Consider the following 23,375-nt stretch of genomic DNA (forward strand, 5'->3'; position numbering starts at 1 on the left):
GGCTTCTGATTGGCTGCGGGCCGCCGAGGCCCCGCCCCCTCCCGCGTCTGTTCCAGTCCACGGTCGCTCCGGTCCCAGTGGGTTCAGGATCCTCGGCGGTGTCGGTGCGTGGATTCTCCCACCCGCGGAAAATGTCCCTGAAAGCCGCGGGCGCGGCGCTCTGTAGGGCGGCGTGGAGCCGCGGCGGCGGCGGCGGCGGCGGCGGCGCGGCTCCGGGCCTGGCGGGGTCCCCGCGGCTGCAGCGGCTTTCTGCGGGGGCGCGGCGGGACCGCGGGGACACAAAGGAGCCCACGGAGCCCACGGCGGCTCTCGGCGGCCACGTTTCCTTCCACGGGGAGCGGCCGGAGCTGAAGAAGCGGGCCGAGGAACCGGGCGGCGGCGGCGCTCCCGGTGCTCCCGGGGCTTCCGGGGCCGCCGTGGGCGCCGGGCTCCGGAGGCGTGGGTTCACCTCCGCCGCGGCTCCCGTGGACCAGAAGTCCTTCCTGTGGGCCCGATACAACGACATGAAACGCCTGGTTCACGGTAAGCGCGTCCGGTCCCGGGACCTCCCGGGGGCCCCGGAGCCCCGCCGCTAGCCTAGCACGGAGCCGCTAGCCGCTTCCAGTAAAGTTGCAAAGGGGGATTTAACCCCCAACTCTGACCCCGGTCACGCACACGCACACGCACACTGCCACGAACACGGCGACTGCACGACTGCACTCGTGTTGTTGTTAACTTAAACCCGGTTTAAATCCAGACTAACAACCGCAGCTCTTTGAAGTTGGACTCCAATCCGTCCCGGGTCCGGCTCTGCTGCTGGACTTCAGGCCGCTTTCAAACCCAGACCTCTTCCGTTCATTCCGGATCAACAAGTGCAGGGCGGGTCGTTTTTGTCTGGTTTCAATCCGGTTTAAACAACTTCACGTCCCTTTTGTTGTTATGGGAGCGGATTAAAGTCCGGAGCCGGACGAACGACTCCGGGTCGGTTGTTGGGTTTAAACTGACCGGAATCCAGACTTAATTCATAAAATGTCCTCTTGGCGTTTAAAACTGCAGGTCGTTTTGTTGTTGTTAGATTTCAACCCAATTTAAATCCAGATTAACATCTGCAGGTCCACTGTTTGGACTTAATTCAACTTTAAATCCAGATTAACAGCTGCAGATCGTGTTGTTGTCGGACTTCGGTCAGGTTTTCATCCTAATTGATCACCGCAGGTCCCGTCGTCGGACTTAAGTCAGGTTTACTGGAGGTCCGGCTGGACTTCAATCCAGATGAATTCCCGCAGGTCCTGTTGCCGTTGGCGTCGGACCCCCGGGTTTGTGTCGTCCATCAGGGTCCGTTCCAGCGCCGCCCACCCAGAGTTATGCTGCGTTTTGTTATGAAACATTGTGCGTTTCGCCCCCCTAAGCAAACAGCGTCTGATAGGTGATAGCGGCGTCCTGCCGGTCATGTGACTCCGCTGCTCAATCGGTGATTCCTTCGAGCCCCGAAGCCGAGGAGGGGGTGTCGGGGGTCGGTCCGACCCGCCCCGTTATCTCGGGCGATTACTGCTCGGTGACCCCGAGCCGGTCGGGACCTGCCGGAGACGAGCTTCCCTTCACTCTGTCCAACTCCCTGCGCCGACATGTAGTCTTAATCTGAACACAGACTTCTCCGCTACAGAGTTTGACTTTGGAGATGTAATCCATGGAGCGGGTTTGAGAAGGCGAGTCCTCCCACTCTGACGGGCCAGAACCAAGTTCTCCCACTAGACTGTTTATTTAACCTGAGGCAGCGGCGCTGCTGCCGTAAGAGGCCAGCAAATAGATACTAGAAGTGTTCTTCACCGCTCTCTGGAGGAATTACAATAGCTTTGGTTCTGTTGTTGTTTTTTACGATCTGTGCAGAATGTTCTGGATTAAAGGGATAGGCTGACATTGTAGACCACGACGTTACGCAACTCCCCTGCTCGGCCCGCCAGAAGGGCCGGATTGAAAACAGCAGTGGAGTTCCTTCTGTTCGCTGCCCAGAAGTGCAGACGTTGGCGTGTTGAAACTCGCCACGCGGTCGGTTTCCTGGTGACACGGGGGCCCTCCTCTTCTCGGAGCTTCCTCGGCATACAAGACACGTCTGCTAGGAGATCTGCAGAAGCTCACGTCTTCCTGTCCGGCCTGCTGGATGGTATTGAAGGTGCTGCAGAAGAAGAGGGAAGGGCGAGTTGTTTGGTTTCTTCTTGTCCCACTCCTTTGCCCCTGGGCTGCACTCTTGAGTTCCTTCTCTACGTATTTGAGTTCCTGCCGATCACCGTCTTCTTCTGGTTCAGAAGGTCCTTGATGTCCCTTGTGATCCAGGGCTTGTTGTTAGCGCTGCAGTTCACCGCACTTCCTGGAACAACTGTGTCCATACAGAAGTTGGGCGGAGAGTCCACGGCCTCTTCGGTGTTGCCGTGGCTCGCCGTGCTTCAGAAGACCACTTCCTGAATGAGCCTGTGGCCGAGGGGATGAGGTTGTGATCTGCAGGCGCTGGAGTGGCACCGTTGCCTCCTTTATGTTCACGTCCAGAAGGTCATCACTGCAGTTCGTCTGGTGTTACTGTCCACACACTGGGAGAGCGCATGTCTTTGGTTCCAGGGTCACGTGATCTGGGTCTCCAGAGGTCACCACAAGCTCCTCAGGGTGCTGTTTGTCGTCAAGCAACGGCGGAGTGGACGAGATCACGTGCCTTCTCCGTGGTAGCTGGAAGAGGGATGTAAACAGTGGCAGCAGCGAAGTGTCGGCTCTCTGGAGCAGGAGGGGGTCGCAGATGTACTGCCAGGAGTTTTCTCTTCTGATTGTAGCCTTCGCATCCCCAGGTTTGCACCGCCCGGTGTCCACGTAGCTAGCGAGTCCTCCAGCGGTCGCTATCCGTTAGCATCCGGGATGGTAGTTCTTAACCAGCTGGTCCGTTTTATCAGGGAGCGAGTCGTTTTCCCATCGTGGCAGAAGGTCTGTATGGCCGCCTCTTTGTTAGCTGCTTAGCCTTTAGCTTGGCGCCACCGTACGGCCTCCTCACCTCGAAATGGGAAACCACAGCGGAGCGGTGACTCTTCCAGTGGACCGGTTCAGTCGACGAAATGTCGTCTTTGTAGACGCGTATCGTTTATACGTCCACAAAATTGTCCGATTTCCATTTTTGTCCTCGTCCGCCTGGATCAGACCTGCTCCCGCCAGGCGCCTGTAACCTCCTCAACTCCTCCACCATCTACGCCAACAATGAGGTCAACCTGGCGGAGGTGGACATCTACGGCTTCGACTACGACTACACGCTGGCTCTGTACTCCAGCGCTCTGGACGCGTTGATCTTCAACACGGCCAGGAACTTCCTCATCCAGCATTACAAGGTGGGCGCCGCTTTCCCGCCGATCTCCGGCTTCTTCTCGGTGGAACCCCGGCGTCTCAAACCCTTCCTTCTCGGCAGTACCCCGAGGGCATCGGCAAATATGACTACATTCCCAACTTCGCGGCGCGGGGACTTCACTACGACATCCAGAAGGTAAGCGGTCCTCGGCGGCGCCGGCTTCTGCGCAGACCGGCACCGCTGAGATGTTCCTCCTTGCTGTGTAGGGCCTGCTGATGAAGATCGACGCCTTCCATTACATCCAGCCGGGGACGGTCTACAGGTACGGAAGTCGGGGTATCGGAACGTAAGATGTCTGGTGTTGGTTTCCATCTTTGTGCGGTTTGAAGTTGGAGCAGGTTCTGTCATGTGGGGTGATTTCAGGGGTCTGAGCCCCGTTCCTGACGAGGAGGTCCTCCAGCTGTACGGGGGCACCTTCCACGTCCCCCTGCACCAGGACAGCGGCTTCTATGGAAAGGTGATATATTTACTTCTTCGTCGTCGTCAAGGCGACACCAACCTCGGGCTGAAATGTAAGAATCGGTGCAAGCGGAGGGCCGGAGTGGGAAAAAACTTATTGAGACGAACTTCTTGCACTTGTTGACCCTGAAACTAACAAAGCTTTTAAAATCAAACATTAAATAAAGGGAAAAACATTTTTTTATGGCTCCATCTGCAGCATTTCCAGGATCGTTTCTAATGAAAATATTTTTCCGCGGCCGAAAAATTATTTCCTTTAAAGAAAAAATGTGGTAGCTAGAAAAAAGTGCACAGCTCAGTTTCAGCTCTAGTTTATACCAGAAACTTGAACGCGGAACCGACAAAGCCTATACGTTCTCGCTGAGAAACAACAGCATTAAATACAAGCCGGTAAAGTCCCGATGTGCAGATGCTGCGCGCAGAAGTTCAGGAGCAGAAGTCCCATAAACCAGGTAAAACAAATATTTATGAAGATATTTTGCAAATACCTATTTTTTATCGTTTACTGACACATTGATTTTTTCACGATTTATTTTTAAAAGTCAGGTCAAGGCTCCGCTACACGCTCTGAAAGCCCAAAGCTCAAAATGAGTTCATTACATAAATAAAATTTAATTTTCTCTGTGATACTTTGTGAATTTCAGAAGCAACACACTTGTTTATACAAAGTGTAAAGGTAATAAAAAGCAATATATACAGTGGCGCCTTTATTTTAGACGTCAAAAAGTAATTGCGGCTCCCAGAGTTTTCTTTTCCGAGGAAACCGGGTCCAAATGGCTCTTTGGGTGTTAAAGGTTGCCGCCCCCTGGGTTAGCCCGTCGTCGTCGGATACAGGTTTCACACACACACACACACACACACACCCACACACACATTTTTGGCGTGCGTGCAGGACAACAGACGGCCTGGCGCTACTTGACTCCTGCAGAATCAGCAACCCACGGCGGTCAAACAGTCCTCTTGAAGCTGCTTCTTGAGGTTTGTTGACGGTGCAAGAGTAGAATAGCGTCACGGAGATGCGTCACGTAAACATGTGCTATTTGTTAGACATTCAGATGTTCTTTCTGGGCGCCAGGGTTGTCATGTTTATGGAATTTTATAGATTATCTGTGTGTGTGTGTGTGTGTGTGACATAGACTTCAGTCGTCTTTGTGTTTGCTCATTTCATCACAGGTCTTGCATTGCGTGCCTGAAATGTCTTGCGAGCGGCGTGTCCTGGGTTCACTGGTGGTTGTTTCCCAGCAGCAGGAGGATAAATGGGGTTTAAATGTGTTTATTATTGGATATCAGTGTCTCAGAGGGCCGGCGTGGAGGCCTTCTAGAACCGCTGGGTGTCGTGGAGCTCCTCCACCGCGCCGCCGCTCAGGATAGCGATTGTCCTCGATGTCGTAATCTTGTTTGTTCCGGCAGCGGTGTGATTAAGAAGGAAATCTGCTTCGTTCGGCGTTTTCTCTCCGTTTGTCCGGCCTGATTGCGTCATTCGGAGTCTCCTGGTCCTGAGAGAGCAGAGATCTTCGCCAAGGGCAAAGCGTCAAAGAAGTAACGCCCCAAGAAGTCCGATAAGGCGAAAAATCGCGCCGCTCTCCAGTTAAAAGAAGAGCATTAGTGAAGTAGGGTTTTGGGTTGCAGGGCCTCCTGGCTCCTCTTGACGACCCCATCTCGTGTCCACCCAGGGCCCCAAGGTGAAGCAGTTCATGGACATCTTCTCCATCCCAGAGATGACCCTCCTGGCGGTAGCCAACGATTTCTTCATCACCAACGACATCGAGTACGACCCCGTCCACCTCTTCAAGGACGTCTCGGTAAATACGACTCCAAGCATGTTTTTTCTTCTCCCCGAGTCCGGCGGCGAGTAAAACTGGACCGGCATGAACTGTTTTCATTGTTCTTTGATGGGGCGAGCGGCGCAGGAATCCGCTGAGCTCGCCGCCGGACCCAACAATGGGCACCTGCTGGCCTCTGTTTCCTGAGAGCAGTGTCGGCAGCTCGCGTTACAGGGAAACTTTTGTTCCCCAAAAGTTTGGTAGACTGGATCTCCTCTCGGGGCGCAAAGAAAAAACATGAACGCTCCAAGGGAAACAAGTGGAGTGGACGGGTTCCTCACGCAAGGCTGCTTCTGTCCGCAGGAGGCCATCGGCATGGTCCACCTCAAAGGCTACATGTACAAGTGGATCATGCAGGACCTCGGTGAGATGTCTTGACTTTTTTTGGAGCACCTAAAATGCCCGGTAGGGTAGGTTTGTTTCCTCACCGACTTGGTCAGAAGGTTCTGATGGGTCGTCTTCCCCGACCTTCTGACCTTCTCGTGTCTGAACCACGATGACGGAGGAGGGACGACCTCAGGGGACAGTTTGTAGATGGTTCTGATTAGACGTGTTCAGGTGTTAGCCTGGAAGATTGCTAGGAGTCCTTCCTGTTCCGAGGGTGAATCTCCAGCTGGAGGGGAGCTGGTCTTCATTTTCCAGGAAGTTCTTCATCTCCTTCAGATGACTCGTGTCTCCTTCATTAGCAAGAAGGAAAGATGTAGAAGACAGAAGTGAGAGCAGCCATGTTTTCTGGTCTGAAGACACTGGAGAGAAGACAAGAGGTAGAGCTGGAAGCAGCAGAAACCATGTGGAGGTTCCTCCTTTGGAGCGACAAGATGGAGAGGATCAGAGGGACAGACCATGGTAGATGTTCTGGAGGTAAAGTCACACTGAGATGGTTTGGAAACGGACAGAGGAAGGATGGAGGTTGGAGGATCCTGGAGTCTGAGGTCTGGAGGAAGGAGGAGCTTTATGGATGGAAGGGAAGAGGAGAAGAAGGTGTGAGAGGAGAGGGTTAGACGGAGGCAGGGGATTGGCTGTGAGGGTTAGATGGAGGCAGCGGATTGGCTGAGAGTTAAACAGAGGCAGGGGATTGGCTGTGAGTTAGACGGAGGCAGGGGATTGGTTGAGAGTTAGACGGAGGCAGGGGATTGGCTGTGAGTTAGATGGAGGCAGGGGATTGGTTGAGAGTTAGACGGAGGCAGGGGATTGGCTGTGAGTTAGATGGAGGCAGAGGATTGGCTGTTAGTTAGATGGAGGCAGAGGATTGGCTGAGAGTTAAACAGAGGCAGGGGATTGGCTGTGAGTTAGACGGAGGCAGGGGATTGGTTGAGAGTTAGACGGAGGCAGGGGATTGGCTGTGAGTTAGATGGAGGCAGAGGATTGGCTGTTAGTTAGATGGAGGCAGAGGATTGGCTGTGAGTTAGATGGAGGCAGAGGATTGGCTGTGAGTTAGATGGAGGCAGGGGATTGGCTGTGAGTTAGACGGAGGCAGGGGATTGGCTGTGAGTTAGACGGAGGCAGGGGATTGGCTGTGAGTTAGACGGAGGCAGGGGATTGGCTTTGAGTTAGACGGAGGCAGGTGATTGGCCGTGCCGTCCTCTGAAGGCAGCAACCTGAAGGAGAAGCAAAGGTGAGCCAAGTTTTTGGCACAAACTGGTAGAAAACATGGGTTTCCACAGCAACAGAGATTCAATCTCCCTGTAATTCCCTCGCGGGTACATTTTCCCCGGTGTGGACGCTGGCCTGTGCACGTCTTCCCAGACCAGTTCATCCTGAGGGGGGAGGAGACGGACGCCGTCCTGCACCGGCTGGTCAGCCACGGCAAGAGGCTGTTCCTGATCACCAACAGCCCCTTCAGCTTCGTGTGAGCGCCGAGACTCGCCTCGCCGACCCTTTGCCGGTTTCCGTCCGTTGTTGCTGAATCCTCGTCCTCTGCGGCGCAGGGATAAGGGGATGACGCACATGGTGGGGAAGGACTGGAGGGACTTCTTCCACGTGGTCATCGTCCAGGCGGACAAACCGCACTTCTTCACCGACTGCATCAAGTGCGTGAGCGCCGGTCGCGGTATTTACTTACTGAAGAACCTCGCCAACCCCAGACTCCTGTGTGTGTGTGTGTGTGTGTGTGTGTGTGTGTGTGTGTGTGTGTGTGTGTGTGTGTGTGTGTGTGTGTGTGGTTCTGACTTGCAGACCCTTCAGGCGCCTGGATGGAAATGGGGACCTTCGCTGGGAGAAGATAAACAGCCTGGAGAAAGGACAGATCTACAAGCAGGTCCGTTGGAACCGTCTGAACCTCCTGGGCTTTCGAGGTCCTTCTCCTCCTCCTTCTTCTTCCTGGAGGTGCCTTCAGGAGGCCCTCCGATACAAACCCAAGCCTCTGTTTGTTTCCAGGGAAACCTCTTCAACTTCCTGCAGCTGACCGGCTGGCGAGGATCCAAGGTCCTCTACTTTGGAGACCATCTGTACAGCGACCTGGCGGTAACTTCACTCTCCCTGCAGAACTTCTCAAAGGCTTCCCTCAACCTTTCATGACACCCCATCATTTCGAAACATGTACCGGTTGCTGGAGTCTGCAACGCAGCAGAACGCAAACGCGCGAAAGCACTGAAATACTTTTTAAAAACACACACTATGTTGACTTAGTCACGGAACAACTCTGCGTTTGGATTAAGAACTTCTAAACATCACGTACTGCAGTAGAGAAGATACTTCCTGGGGGCACAATCTGCAGTACCGCGTTCGGCCACCAGGGGGCGCCGCAGCCTTCGGTTGAAGAAGCGTTAGATTCTAATCCCGCCGTCTCCCCGGCGCCGCAGGACCTGATGCTGCGCCACGGCTGGCGCACGGCGGCCATCGTGCCCGAGCTGGACCAGGAGACCAAGGTGGTCGGCACCGACCGCTTCGGCATCAACCTCACCTGGCTGCAGGCGCTCACCGGCCTCATGGAGCAGCTGCAGGTGAGGGGGATAATCCCTGCCGCTTCTCTAATCCCAGCCTCTTTAATCCCAGGCTGTCCGTTGTAATCCCGGTGTCTTCGCTGATATGAGGAAGTCTTATATAATCTGAGGGTCCTGAGGTGTCCTCTAAGCGAGGGTGTCTTCTGGTCTCAGTGGATTTAAGAATCCCAGTGTCTTCACATCCCGGCATCATCAATAATCCCGGAGTCTTCTATAACAAGAAGGTGTCTTCTATAATCCTGGTGTTTTCTATAATCCCAGAGTTTTTTCCCACCCCAGGGTGTCTTCTATAATCTCAGTTGTTTTTAGAATCCCAAAGTTTTTTTCTAATCCCAACATTATCAATAATCCCGGAGTCATCGATAATATGAGGGTGTCTTCTATAATCCCGGTGTTTTCTATAATCCCAGAGTCTGTTATAATCCCACTGTCTCCCGTTGCTGTCCTCTGTAATCAGAGGGTGTCTTCTATAATCCCAGTGTCTTCTCTCACCCCAGGGTGTTTCCTGTAATCCCAGTGTCTTCCCCCACCCCATGCCATCTTCTATAATCTCAGGCGCTTTTAGAATCCCAGAATTTAGAATTTTTCTAATCCCGACATTATCAATAATCCCAGAGACCTCTCCAATCCAAGGGTGTCTTCTACAGTCCCAGTGTCTTCTATAATCCCAGTATTATTTTTTAATCCCGGTGTATTCTAGATGTCAGTCACTTATCAGATCTGAGTAAAACCCTGAAGGAGTATTTGTACATGTATGCTCCCCCAATCCCAGAGGTGTGAGATAATCCAGCTGCAAGTCTTCCATTCCAGATCCACCGGGACCCGGAGTCGAAGGAGGTGTTCCAGGAGTGGCAGAAGGAGAGGGAGGAGCTCAGGTGAGCCATCTTGTCTCCAAGATGCATCTCCTGGAGGTCCTTCCAGATGATGGTTGATGAAGATCTTCTCCGTGTTCCAGGGTGATGACCAAGAACCTGTTCAACCCTCAGTTCGGCAGCATCTTCAGAACGTGCCACAACCCCACCTACTTCTCCCGGCGCCTGTGTCGCTTCTCCGACGTCTACATGGCGTCCCTGAGCTGCCTGCTGAACTACGACCTTTCGTACACGTTCTACCCGCGCCGCACGCCGCTGCAGCACGAGGCGCCGCTGTGGATGGACCAGCTGTGCACCGGCTGCAGGAAGACGCCCTTCCTGGAGGAGATGTCCCACATCCGCTGAGCTCCTTGCTTTCCAGATATCAGACTGGGCCCAGTTGCCCCCCCCCTCCCCTCCCCCGCCCCGAGGGTTTGGCTCCGCCCCCTCCATGTAGGTAGCCGGAGCGCTGGATGTAGCGGCGCCGGCGGGACGCGCCATGTGTTACCTCAGTCTTTCCCCGTCGTGCTTTTGTTGTTTTTTTTTTTCTTTTTTTTAAATTGAATAAAAAGCACCCCCCTCCAGCCGTGACCCCGTGGGAGGACGCCCTCTCCACGGGGTCAGGGGGGGTCGGGGGGTGCCATAATCCCATCTTTAAGGTTTCCTTCGACCCCCGCGGGAAGCTGCTTTTGGTTTGGTCCGGGGCTGAAGCCCCTCCCACTGGCAAGGTGACGCACTCGAAACAATAATAACAATAATAATAATAAGGCTCTTCATCTGTGGGCGTCTTCCCGCCCTGGGGGGCCGTAATCTGTAATCTGTAGGGAGGTAGAAGGAGGTAGAAGAAGGTGATGTTCACGTGGGTTGTGTGTTGGAGGAGGTCACGCCTGCACAGATACCAGGATGGACTTCTTATTTTTTAATTCTCCCTCATCACTTGTTCCTCAGTCCCTAATCCCAGTCAGAATGTGACGTCCTCTCCAGGAGCAGATTATGGAGGAACATCTGGGATTATGTGGAACTGGGAGGTTTTCATCGGGCTGTGGCGCCTCCTTGTGGGCGCAGCTGGATGAGCTCCACGGAAGATCTGGTCTGGTTGGAGGAGAAGAAGAAGAAAGCAGGGTTTGGGTTTAAAAACCGTTTATTAAACACGGATAGCCTTCCATCCCCCTCATTGGCCGCCTGGTTGCTAAGCAACGCAGCATCCGCTCACCTCCTCCACGGTGCGTGTACGCGCATCTGTGTGTGTGTTTGTGCGCGTGCATGACTCCCGCCTCCTCCTCGGTTGCCGTTGGATACCGGATGTTTTGAAATGCACAAGTCTCGCGGCGCCACGTCCCGTTCCCGCGATATTTCGCTGCTTTTCCCGCGGGGGGGGTTATTTCGCTTCGACCCCCCCCACCCCCCCCCACACACACACACGCACGCACCAGTTACTTCTGACGGTCATGCGCGTTGTTTAGCGCGTTCCCTGCAATAATTTTGACTTATTTTGCGCAGAATGGGCGGCGGCCATGTTTGTAGTCCTGCATAGTGTAGTTTATTGATGCCGGTAGAAATGGAGGAAAAGATCCTTTATTAAAGAAGTATGGACATCGTTGTTCCTCAAGAGGTAATATTATAACCATTATAATGACGTCATTAATCAATTAGTCAGAATAAGCTAATCAGATGTGATTTGAGAAGGTCCTCCTCCTGCAGCAGCTCCATCCGGCTCCACCTCCTGGTTCCTCTGCAGCTCCAGGAGCTGAGAAAACCCTTCCAAATCCTTCCCTGTGTCTTCCGACCCCTCCTCCTCCTCCTCCTCTGGTCCAGACCTTCTGCCGGCGCTCAGAGACTTCAGCCTCTTCTATTATTCAACGGGGCCTTTTTCTCTGAGCAGCTGCGTGAAGACGTCAGGACATCAGCCTGGAGCTGCAGCGCCGTCCCTGGTGAAACTGAAACTCCTTCTTCATCATCATGAGGAGAATCTGCAAGGCAGGGATGGATTGTCCAGACGTCCAAGTCCTGGAGGGGCTGCTATGAATCCCAGGTCGGCGCTTTGGGTCTCTGACGCGGCGTCTCCATGTTCTGCGTGGGGTTGGAGAACATGGAGGTTCACTGAGATGAGAAGGTGAACGATCCATTGTCTAAATGTGGCCCTGCCGTCGGTCCGAGGCGGCGCCTCTCGTCCGATCGCCACCTGGATAAGCGTCTCGAACCCGAAGAGGAGGATGTGCTGCGTGGAGCCTCCTGGTCCGTCGTCATGACGACGTCCCGTCGGTCACGTGGTCGGTTCCAGCTCTGCCGGGAGGCCCAGGGTTCTCCTCAGGCGTTCCTCACGCACCTCTTTTCCCTCTGAATTCCCTCTATTTGCTTCAGGCTGCGCCGTCCACGCCCCTATCTCCGTCCAGGAGATGGAGCCGTGCACGGCGCTCCTCCACGCACGTGCACGGTCAGATTACACACGGATTATGCAGATATTCAGTAACCCACGAGAACCCGGGTTCCTTCATGACCGGCCATGCGGGTCAGAGAGGACGGATCTGCAACCAGTGAACATCACTGACATTTTATATTACTGCGCACACACACACACACACACACACACACACACACACACACACCTCCAGCCCGCTTTAGTAACAAGCATGTCATTTATCCACCAAACCACCGAGTCCCACTTATTTTGACGTCATGTGACGTGAAGATGGAGTTCAACTTGTGTTTCAAGTTGAAACACGCTGAATAATTCATCTGCACACGCCGCCATGTGTGTGTGTGTGTGTGTGTGTGTGTGTGTGTTTTCTGTCCTCAGAGGAGGACGTCAGCTGGACCCTTGCAAAGGGCTTATTAGAGCGCAGTGTGCCGGCCCTCTGAAGGCTCCCAGTGACTCATCCCCTCCCCGCCTCTGCATCTGCCTGCTATATTTACCCCGCATGCCTCGCCGGCCGCCGTCCGTTCGCCGCCATTGTTCCGCTGCTTTACCTCTTTTTTGCTCCCTTTGATGTTTTTATTTCGTTTTAATTAATTTTCTTCTTCCAACGTGCAGGAACCCGTCTTATAATCTCACCTCGGGCTTCCTCTCGCTCCACAAGCCACTTCAAAAACAAAGTAATCCCTTAATGGGAAACATTTAATTAGAGGGTGACTCCGTATTTCACTGTGTGTGTGTGTGTGTGTGTGTGTGTGTGAACATGCAGATAAAACTAATTGCAGGCAGAGTGTTAAAGTTAAAGTGTGTGTTCTGTGCTGCTGCTGCTGCTGCTGCTGCTAATTCCTCCTCCACGCCCTTTCAAACAATAATAACAGAAGCCGGAGGGTTTCCAAACTTTCCCCACACACACACACACACACACACACACACACACACACACAGACGCACACACAGACGCACACACGCTGCACCCTGAAGGCCCCAACAGACTGACAGCCCCCCTGCTGAAGCTTGTAAATGTGTATTTTATCCACTTTCAAGGTTGCAAATAATGATTATTAAAGCAGTGAGGGGTGAATCTCCCCCTCTTCTTCTATTCTTATATCCTGGTTATTCCTCCATGCTCTCTAGAAATATTGCAAATTCCTTCTTTCTTGAATCCAGATCCAAAGCTGGAAGTGGTGATGAATGAGTGGAAATGCTTTTCATTTGTTTACCATTTAGTGTGGAATTAATTGTCACTTGCTCTTCGCACAGAATATTACGAAACCCTCGCCGCCATCGCGGTGCTTCTGAACCAGAAACAGAATTTTAAAGAAAACTAAGGACGTGATGTGTTTGTTTTGGCGCTGCTCTTTTATAATTTACAAGATTATATGGAGGCAGACTTTAAATATATCAAACTTACGGGTCGTGTCTGAGTGTGGTCGAGGTATTTAACAGATAAATTCCCACAGATGCGGCTGCAGGCGAGGGATCTCAGGCCTGGGGTCTTTTTCCAGGGCCCAATTCAGATATATGTGTGTGTGTGTGTGTGTGTGTGTGTGTGTGTGTGTGTGTGCGCACGCGCCCCCCAGACAGGACGTAGGGACACACCGTCTGACCCCTGAGGACCCCCTCTATTTGTGGAGACACCTGCTGCTCAGCCGACACACACTCACGTCACTTCTATTCCAGGCCGATCCCACACACACACTTTCCAAGTATTACTTTACAGGGGTGTTTGATACACACACACACACACACACACACACACACACATACACACACACTCTGCGGGTCAATGAGTCTCACAGCCCACTCCATGCAAATTTTTGAAACACTGGAAAATATAAGTGCAAGGTTGTGGCGATTTTGTGTGTGTGTGTGTGTGTGTGTGTGTGTGTGTGTGTGTGTGGTGTCCATTTCCAATATATGCATGGATTTCCCAGACAGTCGTCTCACACTGGAGTCCATGATGTTTTTACATTTTAACATTGACTTTCCTCTGATATTTTATTTCTCACACACGTTTCTGTCCAGCAGAGGGCGCTGTTTCCCCGTGACTGCCAGTCCTAGTAGTGAGTTCATTCATTCATTCATTCATTCGTTCATTCATTCGTTCATCCATTGTCTGCATGTGAGGGGGCGGAGTCTAGCCCAGCTGTGATTGGACAAGGGGCGGGGCTTTCTCAGGACCTGTCAATCACAGAGACACATAGAGACACAACAAACACACACATAATAACTCTAGTCTTGGACAAAAGCCTGTGTGTGTGCGTGTGTGTGCGTGTGTGTGTGTGTGTGTGTGTATGTGTGCATGTGTGTGTGTGTGTGTGTGTGTGTGTGTGTGTGTGTTTCAGTAGAATCCTAACACACTACAATAACACCCCTCTTCCCGTGCCTCGTCCACCGTGATGTCCGGACCCTCTAATGAGATTCTATGAAAGGCTGTAGTGTGTGTGTGTGTGTGTGTGTGTGTGTGTGTGTGTGTGTGTGTGTGTGTGTGTGTGTGTGTGTGTGTGTGTGTGTGTGGTTGTTTGCAGTGGGTCTCGAGGCCCCGAAGGGCAAATGTGCTCACATGGAAGGGGAGGTCCCTCCTTGGAGGATCTTCTGTCGCTTGGCTTCCATGTGGAGGTGGAGGTCACAGAAGGTCAGCCTGGATCTCAGAGAGAAGAAGCTCCAGGAGGCCTCGGTAGAGGAGAACATCAGGCAGGGGAGAAGACAGGAGATGGCTAGCATGGTGGCAGCTGAGGAGACACTGAGGAGAACACAGGAGGCAGAGATGGAGGTGTGGCGGTTCCTCTTGGGGAGTGAGGAGGATCAGGAAGTTCTGGAGATGAAGTCACTCTGAGATGGTTTGGACGAGGACAGAAGAAGGATGGAGAAGGAGGCTGGACCTGGAGGAGGTCAGGAGGAAGACCGGAGAGGAGGTTCATGGAGGGAGGACAGGAAGTTAGCTGGTGTGAGAGGAGAGGGTTCGATGGAGACAGCCGATTGGCTGTGGGTAAGATGGAGGGAGCTGATTGGCTGTGGATCAGATGGAGGCAGCTGATTGGCTGTGGGTCAGATGGAGGCAGCTGATTGGCTGTGGGTAAGATGGAGGGAGCTGATTGGCTGTGGGTGAGATGGAGGCATCTGATTGGCTGTGGGTAAGATGGAGGGAGCTGATTGGCTGTGTGTCAGATGAAGGCAGCTGATTGGCTGCGGCCCCTGGAGAGAGCAGAAGAAGACGAATCCATGCTATGTTGTGATCCTCCCCATGTAATTATACATTTATTAACAAGTAGTGAAGCCTCTGCCATCTGTGAAGAAAGAAGGAGCACCTGTCATGTTTTAGTTGATAACAGAAGACTGTCAGCTCGGATTGTTCTGGAGGCTGACGGACGCCGAACCGGGTCAAATCCTCCGCCTGGGTTTTTATTAACTTTATCTTTTTCAGCCTCAACCTCTTTCCTCACTCTTCAAAGCACAATGGTCCTTTGAAAGGCTGAAACCTGCCCCCCGGGGCAACAACCCCCCCCCAGAAGCCCCCCCCCCCTTCGCTCTTTGCCCCCTCGGCAATGTTTGGAGAGCATTGAGACGATGGAGGCGGAGTCTTTCCCCGCGCAGGGTAAATATTATGGATTCATTAACCTCATCTCCGATTCAGGAGCCGTTGTAGGACCGGCCTTGAACCCCAGGGCGGCTCCGCACACACACACACACACACACACACACACACACACACACACACACACACACACACACACAGAGGATTAGGACGTTGAACTGTGGAGGAGCTCAACCCTGGACGAATGTCTCCATCACCCACAGCTCTCTGAGGCCGAGCTTCTCTTCTGGATGTCCATGTCGTGCTGTTCGTCGACCACAAGGTGGCGCCGCTGCCGTCGCTGAGCGGATTTCAAATGCTGTCCAATCGACACAGATATGATCGTCCGCTCGTCGGTCCGTTGCCTCTTGCGAGCGTTGGAAGTGCGGGGGTAATTGGAAGCGTACGGGCGGCCATTTGAATCCTTGCATTCCTTTCACGCCGACAAAAACAGCAACAACAGCGGCGTGAGTCAGGAGCGTCCGACGCCTCGCAGGCACTTTTAGAAAACCGCAAAATGGGGAACAAAAAGGTGCGATTTGATGGCGAAGACGTGACGTTAGCGTCTATCGGCGCTGATTCATTACTTGCATAACTCGAACGCCGCCGCCCAGGATTGGTGGGATTCTTCCTTCCGTGCGGGGGGGTAAAGGAAAGGAGTCGGCTAGAAGGGTTAGCTTGTCAGCCGTCCACCAAGAAGGGGAGTCTCGTTGACAAAGTCTGAATGTTTGGGAGGTGCGGCGCTCCAGAAGCGTCCATATATGATGCCCATGTTCTTCTTCCCCCGTCCATGCACATGAACAGCGCTGGACATACACTGCACATGTAGCGGAGCGGCTACCCTGTGGTGAGCTAACCCAAGGCCGGCTAACCCGAGGCGAGCTAATACAAAGTGGGATAACACGAGATGGGCTAACCTGAGGTGGGCTAACTCAGGGCAGGTTAAGCTGAGGCGGGCTAACCCGTGGTGGGCTAACCCAAAGTGGGCTATCTTGAGACAGGCTAACCCAAAGTGGGCTAACCTGAGGCGAGCTAATCCAAAGTGGGGTAACACAAGATGGGCTAACCTGAGGTGGGCTAACTCAGGGCAGGTTAACCTGCGGGGGGCTAACCCGAGGTGGGCTAACTTGAGGCAGGCTAACCCAAAGTGGGCTAACCTGAGGCGAGCTAATCCAAAGTGGGCTAACACGAAGCAGGTTAACCTGAGGTGGGCTAACCTGAGGTGGGCTAACCCAAAGTGGGCTAACTTGAGGCAGGCTAACCCCGGCCACTCCGACGGACGGTGAGCTTAAGTCGGCGGCTCGTTTGACCAGCTGTCCTGTGGCGGCGGGAGAAGCGGCATAACAAGCCAGACTCGCAAGCTAACGCTCGCCACGCAGGGAACCCTTTCATGTCGCATTCACGGTTTGCTGTTTTTTTAACCGCCCCCTTCCCCCGGCGCTCATCTAGAGGCAAGAGGGGCTGCTCTTTGTCAGTTATGCTAACGCCAGCAGCCCGGAGCGCTAGCGCTGCCCGACGGCTCCTCAGAAGATAATTTTGAAAACAGTGGAAACCGAGTGAATCCGCCATGATTCAGAACTTTCCTGCATTCATGAACGTCCACATTAGCATCTCGTATCTTCTCAGAGTAAATCTTCTCCTAGCAATACACACATCTGGTATGTGGAACACCTGCCGCCGTAGAAGTAGCCTCTCTTGAGAACCTCTGCTACGACACTCCTGGTTCCCAGGGAGACCGGCACCCCCGCCCACCCTCTTCCCCTTCCTCCCCCTGTTTGTGAAGGAGGAGCGCCAGCAGAGAAGAGGCAGGGCACGTTAGCCGATGTGGGGGGGGGGTGGCGGCGGCGGCGGAGCTCAGACAACACACACACACACACACACACATATGCTCAGTCAGCGCAAGTGACACAAGTACTGGCTCCATTCAGCTCTGAGTTGACTGACTCAGAGCTGTCCATTAGCCGGCATGCCGCAGAGGAAGAGGAGTTTCACTTTTGGAGCTTACGGGGGGTGAGAAGCAGATTCCTCATGATTTCCGTAGAGGAGGCAGCTTTCTCCTGTGTGACATGTTGTTGGATTGAGGCTGGGTGTGTGACTGGGTTTCTGTCTCGCCGCTTGATGACCGCACAGATTGTCAGTGTGTGTGTGTGTGTGTGTGTGTGTGTGTGTGTGTGTTCATGCGGTTCGGCATTGGAATGCAGCTTTTGTCTCCACGCTTTGGTTTCCACGCTGCTGTTTGAGTGACCTGTGAAGAGGGGCGTCTCAATGTCCCCCCATCTCCAGCCAGATGCTGAATCATGACCGAGTGCGCGGCGAGACGACCACGGGAAAGTTCAGTCTGAAGTAAATATGTGATTGTGTCGTAGCGTAGCGAGCAGGGGAGGGAGGGAGGGAGCGGCTGCCGCTCAGGCGGAGGGTTGCCGGTTCGACTTCCGGTCGCTTTTGATTGTACCGTTAACACCTTGCGTTGCGGCTTCGGCGCCGCCGCTAACGGCTGAATGGGAGGTACACGCCCCCAACGAACGGACGGCCGATCAATAAATGATCAATAATACCTGCGGGCGATGGAAACTCATTGTTAGTCATTCACATTTGTATTTATTTTGAAATCTTGAAAACACAGTGTCACTATTTAGTTTTATTTTGAAATGCAGTAACGTCATGGCGTCGTCTGCAAAGTGGGATCGTCTTCTCACCGGAATCGATGTCATCTTTAGCTAAAGCTACATCACATTGAGGTGTTAATGTTTGACGTTCGGTGGTATAGGCCGACATCCCATAATTTGTCAGACTTGTCACGTTAAGGATATTTCAAAAAGCTGAAAAGTGTGTGTGGCTTTTTAGCTGCACGCTAATTTCAGCGACTGCATGCTAACACCACGTGTAAGCGTTAACCTGCTCGTGTACTGCTGATATGCAAGTGACGGCCGCTAATGTTAACATGCTAAATTTGTGAACATGAAGTCGTCGCTGTCATGCTAGCTATCGGCGATCGTTGTTGCTAGCTTCTTTTGATTTGTGTTACTAGCAAGAGCTTCTTTTAGAAATGTATTTACGCTTTGCTCCGTGCAGTCCACCCTTCTGTGTAACTGCCTGGCTTATAAATTTGGCATCAAATATTAGTCTTTTATGTCACGGCCCCAAAGGAAGTCGTGGCGGCGAGCATACCGCCTAGCTTCCAGATCAGCCGGCGGATCAGTGAGTTTGTTTTTCTGCTTTTTCAACTTATAGAAATCCTGTCGTGGGTCACATGAGACATGGGGTACACAGAATATACTGTTTGTCTGCACATGACAGCTAAATATATGGCATCGGCATGGAGGCAGGACCTACAGCGGGTTCAAAGGGTCTTCTCTGACAGGTACCTTCAGGGCAACATGAACAATGTGATGCTGTCTGTGGCCGGGTCCGGTCCGGACGGCGAGCGGTGAGGATTTCTGTCAGAGAATTGAGAAGAAAGAAAACGAAAACAAGTGGAAACCCCCGGGGTGCGGTGAAATCTGCGCCGGTCCTGGTCAGCTGCTTCACAACCCTGTTTTCTTGGACTTGTTGAACAATGCCCTCCCGCGCGGAGGCAGGTTTTGCGGTAACAGCGAGGATATATTTAAGCAACCTAAGGTTCCTCAAGAAGGGTTAGCAGGATGCTTGTGTGGCGCTAGCTAGCTGCCGCGCGGTGAAAACCAGTGTTTGCGCTTCGCACCTCGCACCTTTCTGAAAAGACCCTTTTGTCCTTGTTTGATTTTGGATAACCGGAGCGTCTGAGGGTTATTGGATGGAACATGGCACCGTGAACAACACGGGGTGGGGGTGGGGGGGTCTTTTTTGTTTGACAGGAGCAAACGTTTGCATGACAAAAGATGATTAGACTGCAAGGCAAGGCTACTTGAGAGCAGGAGGCCATTCAAGTACACTTCCAAGGGCAGCGGCCAAACAAACAGGCCATGTAGGACAGCGAGAGAGCTCTTCAGCGCCGGCTCGGTCGCTCCACCTCGCATATTTACTTACACCGACATCCACATTCATATGCAGAATGGTATCGAGTGTTCTTCAGCGAGCGGGCTCTCGGTCGGCGGAGCGGGCGTCCCTCCAACCGAGAAGCTGGACTGGACAGCTGCTCCTGTCTGCAGGTCCGAGGCACCCAACCGCCCCCGCTTGCTTCCGATGGTTCGGTTAGCGTCTAGCGTGGAGGCTCTGCCGCCGTCGGTGTGTGAGTGTGTGAACGGATGAAAGGGGATCCGGTGTAAAGTGCTTTTTACGTGGAGACTATTTACCGCCGTCTTTGACGGATCCGGGACGGATGCGGCCTCAACCGGGAGAGAGAGGGAAGGTTAGAAAGCAAGAAGGTGGAAGAGACAGTGGGAGTCCAAGGGTCGGGAGGAACAGCCACGAATGAGCCATTGCTAATAACATTAGCGCTAGCAGTTACCTCCTAATAGCTGAAATGATGCGATCAGAACTTAAATATTCATTAGAGAATGAACAATGATGGACCCCTGACCAGACGCCGCAGGAGATCAAGCCACGTACCCTAGGAACCTGTCCAATGAGAGACCCTGGAGAAGACATGAGGCCACCATCATGCACTGATGAAGGGAGACAGGAGAGGGCCCTCGGCAGAGGAAGGCTAGGCTAACGCTAACTACAAGCATTCTCAAAAACGTTTTTAAGTGTATTGTTCAACACAGAGAGGTTGTCCGCCCCCTGGCTGGAGATCTGACGACGGATCCCCAGAAGAGCGGCTCGCTAGGTGAACGCTTCCTGAAAGGAAGGTGATGAAAGTGCCAGATAAGTGGAGACCATTTACCGCCATCTTTGATATCTTTATTTATGTCATTGTAGTGTATTTAATGCTCCGCTGGTGAGCAGGTGTTTTCTTTATCCGTGTTGATCCTTCTAATCTGGACGCGGTGACGCCGCTCGCCCAAAGAGGCCCCGGGTGACATTTGAAAGCACACCAGGAACATCTCATCCAAAGGACGCCGACCCCGGCAGAGCGTTGGACCACGTGGAACCTAATTTGGGCGCGAACACGTCCCAAATCTCCAGCTGCTCGACATCTGCTTGATCTCCGTCGTCGCGCCGCTTGGACTTTCAAACGATGCAAACGTCGGGTCACGGCGTGAAGCCAATGACCGTGTGGAGCCTCCATGTTCTCCCCGTGTCTGCGTGGGGTTCCCCAGGGTTCTCCGGGTTCCTCCCACCGTCCAAACACATGCAGGAGCTTCACTGGAGACCCTGCGTCGTCCAGACGTGTGGACGAGAGGGTGAATGGTTGAACGTCTCCACGTGTCCTCATGATGGATCCAGGGTGAAGCCTCTGGTTCTCGTCCAATCAGAGCTGAGGTCGCAGATAATGAATGAATGAATGAATGAGGCCAAACATCAGCTTGTTTTGAAAGGACGAAACTCAATGGGTGCAGAATGGCAAAATTTTGATCTTGATTTTTAGATAAACAATAATAATATAAAGAGGCAGAGACCCGCCAATCAAAAGTTAGCCACGCCCCCAAAGCGCACCACGCCATATTTCACAAAATGACCATGTTTTGGGAAAAAGGCGTCGCCTACCGATGTTCAGGTAGTCATCTGATGTCGGCGGGGTGGACCAATGTCGCTACGGCACGCTAACAGTCTGATTAGCATGATGGCGTGATAGCATGATAGCGATCGGCGTGATTCACAAATGACGTCGCTATCAATCACGTGCCGTGTGCTGGAGGTGGATGCGTTTCATATGGCGGCAGCTACGAGCAGTCGCCATCAATGTGTGTGTGTGTGATTTCACACACACTGTACGCTACTGTAGTGTCGCTAAATGAGAACATTCAGCCACTTTACGCCCATTTCTGGATCAATGGGCTCATTCAGCCCCCGCCGGGCCGACCCACGGTCCTCCCGGCCTGGAAGCGCTCACTTTCACTATTGTTTGCCGCAGTGTTTGTCCCCGGCTCTATTTCTGACGCCTTCCTATTTCTGTTTTCACACTCGGCGAGCGGCCGGCTGCAGGGACGTATCGCCTTTTCTCGTCTCCTCGAACACGCCGGGTGGTCGTCAAGGAGCTTGTGATGTTCAGCTTTGTAAGAGTCAGTGGCCCCTTTTCTGGAGCTCCTGGAACCTTTGCAGGAAGTGGTCTTGAAGCGGTGCATTGGGACTCCGGAGGAACCTGGGACCACCTCAGCTCCCGCTCAGGTGCGAGGTCTTCTTGGAGATCCGTGGGTGCTCGCCGGAACTCATAAGCCACATCCATTAGCAGATACTTCTTGCCTGTCCCGGTCTTGAGCGTCAGAGAAAAGCCTGAGAATACGGGGGACGAAGAGGTCCGAGCTTCTCTGTCCTGCTATGCCTCCGAGAGGGTTCCGGGGCTCGCAGAGGAACATCTACATTTTGGACCAGAATAAGTCCTTCATGTGGGTAGAAGCAGTGCAGGGAGAAGATAAAAACACTTATTATTCCACGAGCGCTGTGGCAGCTTCCCCCTCCATGTTGTTGTCCTCTTCTTCTTCTGTGGTGGTTTGTTTTGGAGAGTGGAGCTGAAGGTGCAGGTCACAGCCTGGTACCTTCCAACCCGTGGGGAACGAAAGGGTTCTCCAGGAGGAGGCTACTTCCTGGGACGGAGTCTGAGCCTGACGGTTCTTTGACGGGTGTTTGTTTTCTGAGGATTACATTTTGAGCACTTCTTATATTTCCTGCGGAAAGAAAACAAAGACGCGTGACGGCAGCAGATTTATGGCTGAACAACCAACTTGTTTTGCTTGTAAGCTGGATTTTCTCCGGGCCGCCTCCTCAGCCACGTCTGCTGACCTACTTGCAACGCTGTTGACTTCGACGCAAACCATAGGTCTCGGCTAATTGTTGAAGTGGCGGCGGCGGCGGCGGCGGCGGCGGGGGGTGCGGGTTCTCTTTGCATCTGGTGAGGAAAGGGGAAATTACCGGTGGCGCTCAATATTAATTCTGGATTAAGTTGTAGAAATTGTTCTTTTTCTCAAATGTCACGGCTGCTGACGTGACGAGGGTCGAGGGGTTTTCGCGCGGCCGCCGTGAGGCCCCCTTATCCCTCCGGTGCTTGTTTCCATGGAAACCACCCATGTGGTCCGCGCCTCGGCGAGCGTCTGGGAGAGCCTGGGAAAGCGTTTGCTAGTGTTTAGCGACCACCCGCTGGGCGCGAGCTGCGCCGTGTGTCGGCGGCGGCGGGCCGGCTCGCCAAGTGGACGCTTCTCAGACGCCGATGAGCTAATATGACTCATGGGTCGCTAATGCATTAGCACTAGCGCATTCGTGATAGCCTACCTCTGTGTCCACGCTAACCAGAATAGTTTGTTTAGTCGACATCTCGCCGTCAGAGTGGTTGTCATGGAAACCAAACATTCCCGGTTGGATTCCCGAGCTCCCCCTGGCCCGGACGAGTGTTGTTGTGGAAAACCGAACCCACAGCTGTCGTCAAATACAGATGTGACATTTCGCAGATGATGTTGCGATGTATGTCGGAGTGTGTTTGCGGCGGGTCCACCAGTTGCTAATGAAGAAATAAAAGGAGAGGCGGGGAGGTGGGACGCTGCAGGTTCTCGCACCTCCCAGGTGAGCTTCCTCCTAAAGCCACTTGAGCTTTTAGGACCTCTCAGCTGAACCAATCGCTTGAGGCTCCGCTTCTGGCCACCAAATATCACATCTGGTATGACGTGATTTCAATTCGATAAACCTATAATTACCTGATCGTTCCACCGTTAACGAGACCAGAGTTCCCGGAGGCGACAATCTTATGACACCACTGTTGGATACAAGTGTTGTTCCCAAGTTTCTTATCGGTGAATGTGATCTTTCTGCCTGCAGGGCTTTGGATGATGCATCGCAGGCTTGGAATTGTTTCACAAACCCTCCACACACACACACACACACACACACACACATACACACCTTGCGGAATGCAAAGACCGTGATAGGAATGCAGCGGAGCAGCTTTA

General features: G+C 53.1%; 2 protein-coding genes across 14 annotated transcripts in view; both read left to right on the forward strand.

Annotated features, from left to right (window-relative positions):
* The first annotated feature begins 72 nt into the window (after window positions 1-72).
* Window positions 73-10,081, forward strand: nt5dc2 (5'-nucleotidase domain containing 2). 2 transcript variants are annotated; one of them, XM_086160061.1, is made up of 14 exons: window positions 73-522; window positions 3,154-3,338; window positions 3,416-3,490; window positions 3,562-3,617; window positions 3,719-3,812; window positions 5,488-5,616; window positions 5,941-6,001; window positions 7,384-7,486; window positions 7,566-7,667; window positions 7,813-7,894; window positions 8,014-8,100; window positions 8,439-8,579; window positions 9,390-9,454; window positions 9,535-10,081. In XM_086160061.1, the coding sequence occupies exons 1-14, from the start codon at window positions 132-134 to the stop codon at window positions 9,794-9,796; spliced, it is 1,833 nt and encodes a 610-aa protein (XP_086016187.1). In that variant the 5' UTR covers window positions 73-131; the 3' UTR covers window positions 9,797-10,081. The 2 variants fall into 2 exon arrangements, with proteins under 2 accessions (XP_086016187.1, XP_086016188.1); XM_086160062.1 differs by lacking the exon at window positions 73-522 and adding an exon at window positions 2,629-2,810.
* Window positions 10,082-17,304: 7,223 nt separating this feature from the next.
* rap1gapa (RAP1 GTPase activating protein a) overlaps window positions 17,305-23,375 on the forward strand; it is a 32,154-nt gene continuing 26,083 nt past the window's right edge. For 4 of the 12 annotated variants that reach the window (XM_086160064.1, XM_086160070.1, XM_086160075.1 and 1 more), the window contains exon 1: window positions 17,312-17,427. In XM_086160064.1, the coding sequence (XP_086016190.1) occupies window positions 17,384-17,427 (44 nt within the window). In that variant the 5' untranslated portion in view covers window positions 17,312-17,383. Of the gene's footprint in view, window positions 17,428-21,583; window positions 21,607-23,375 lie in introns of those variants that run through there. The other 8 variants (XM_086160068.1, XM_086160069.1, XM_086160072.1 and 5 more) reach the window with 4 other exon arrangements.

The sequence above is a fragment of the Fistularia commersonii genome, chromosome 14 (genome assembly GCF_037954325.1).
Source record: "Fistularia commersonii isolate RoL2024-O1a breed Wild chromosome 14, RoL_Fcom_v1.0, whole genome shotgun sequence".
Lineage (NCBI taxonomy): Eukaryota > Metazoa > Chordata > Actinopteri > Syngnathiformes > Fistulariidae > Fistularia > Fistularia commersonii.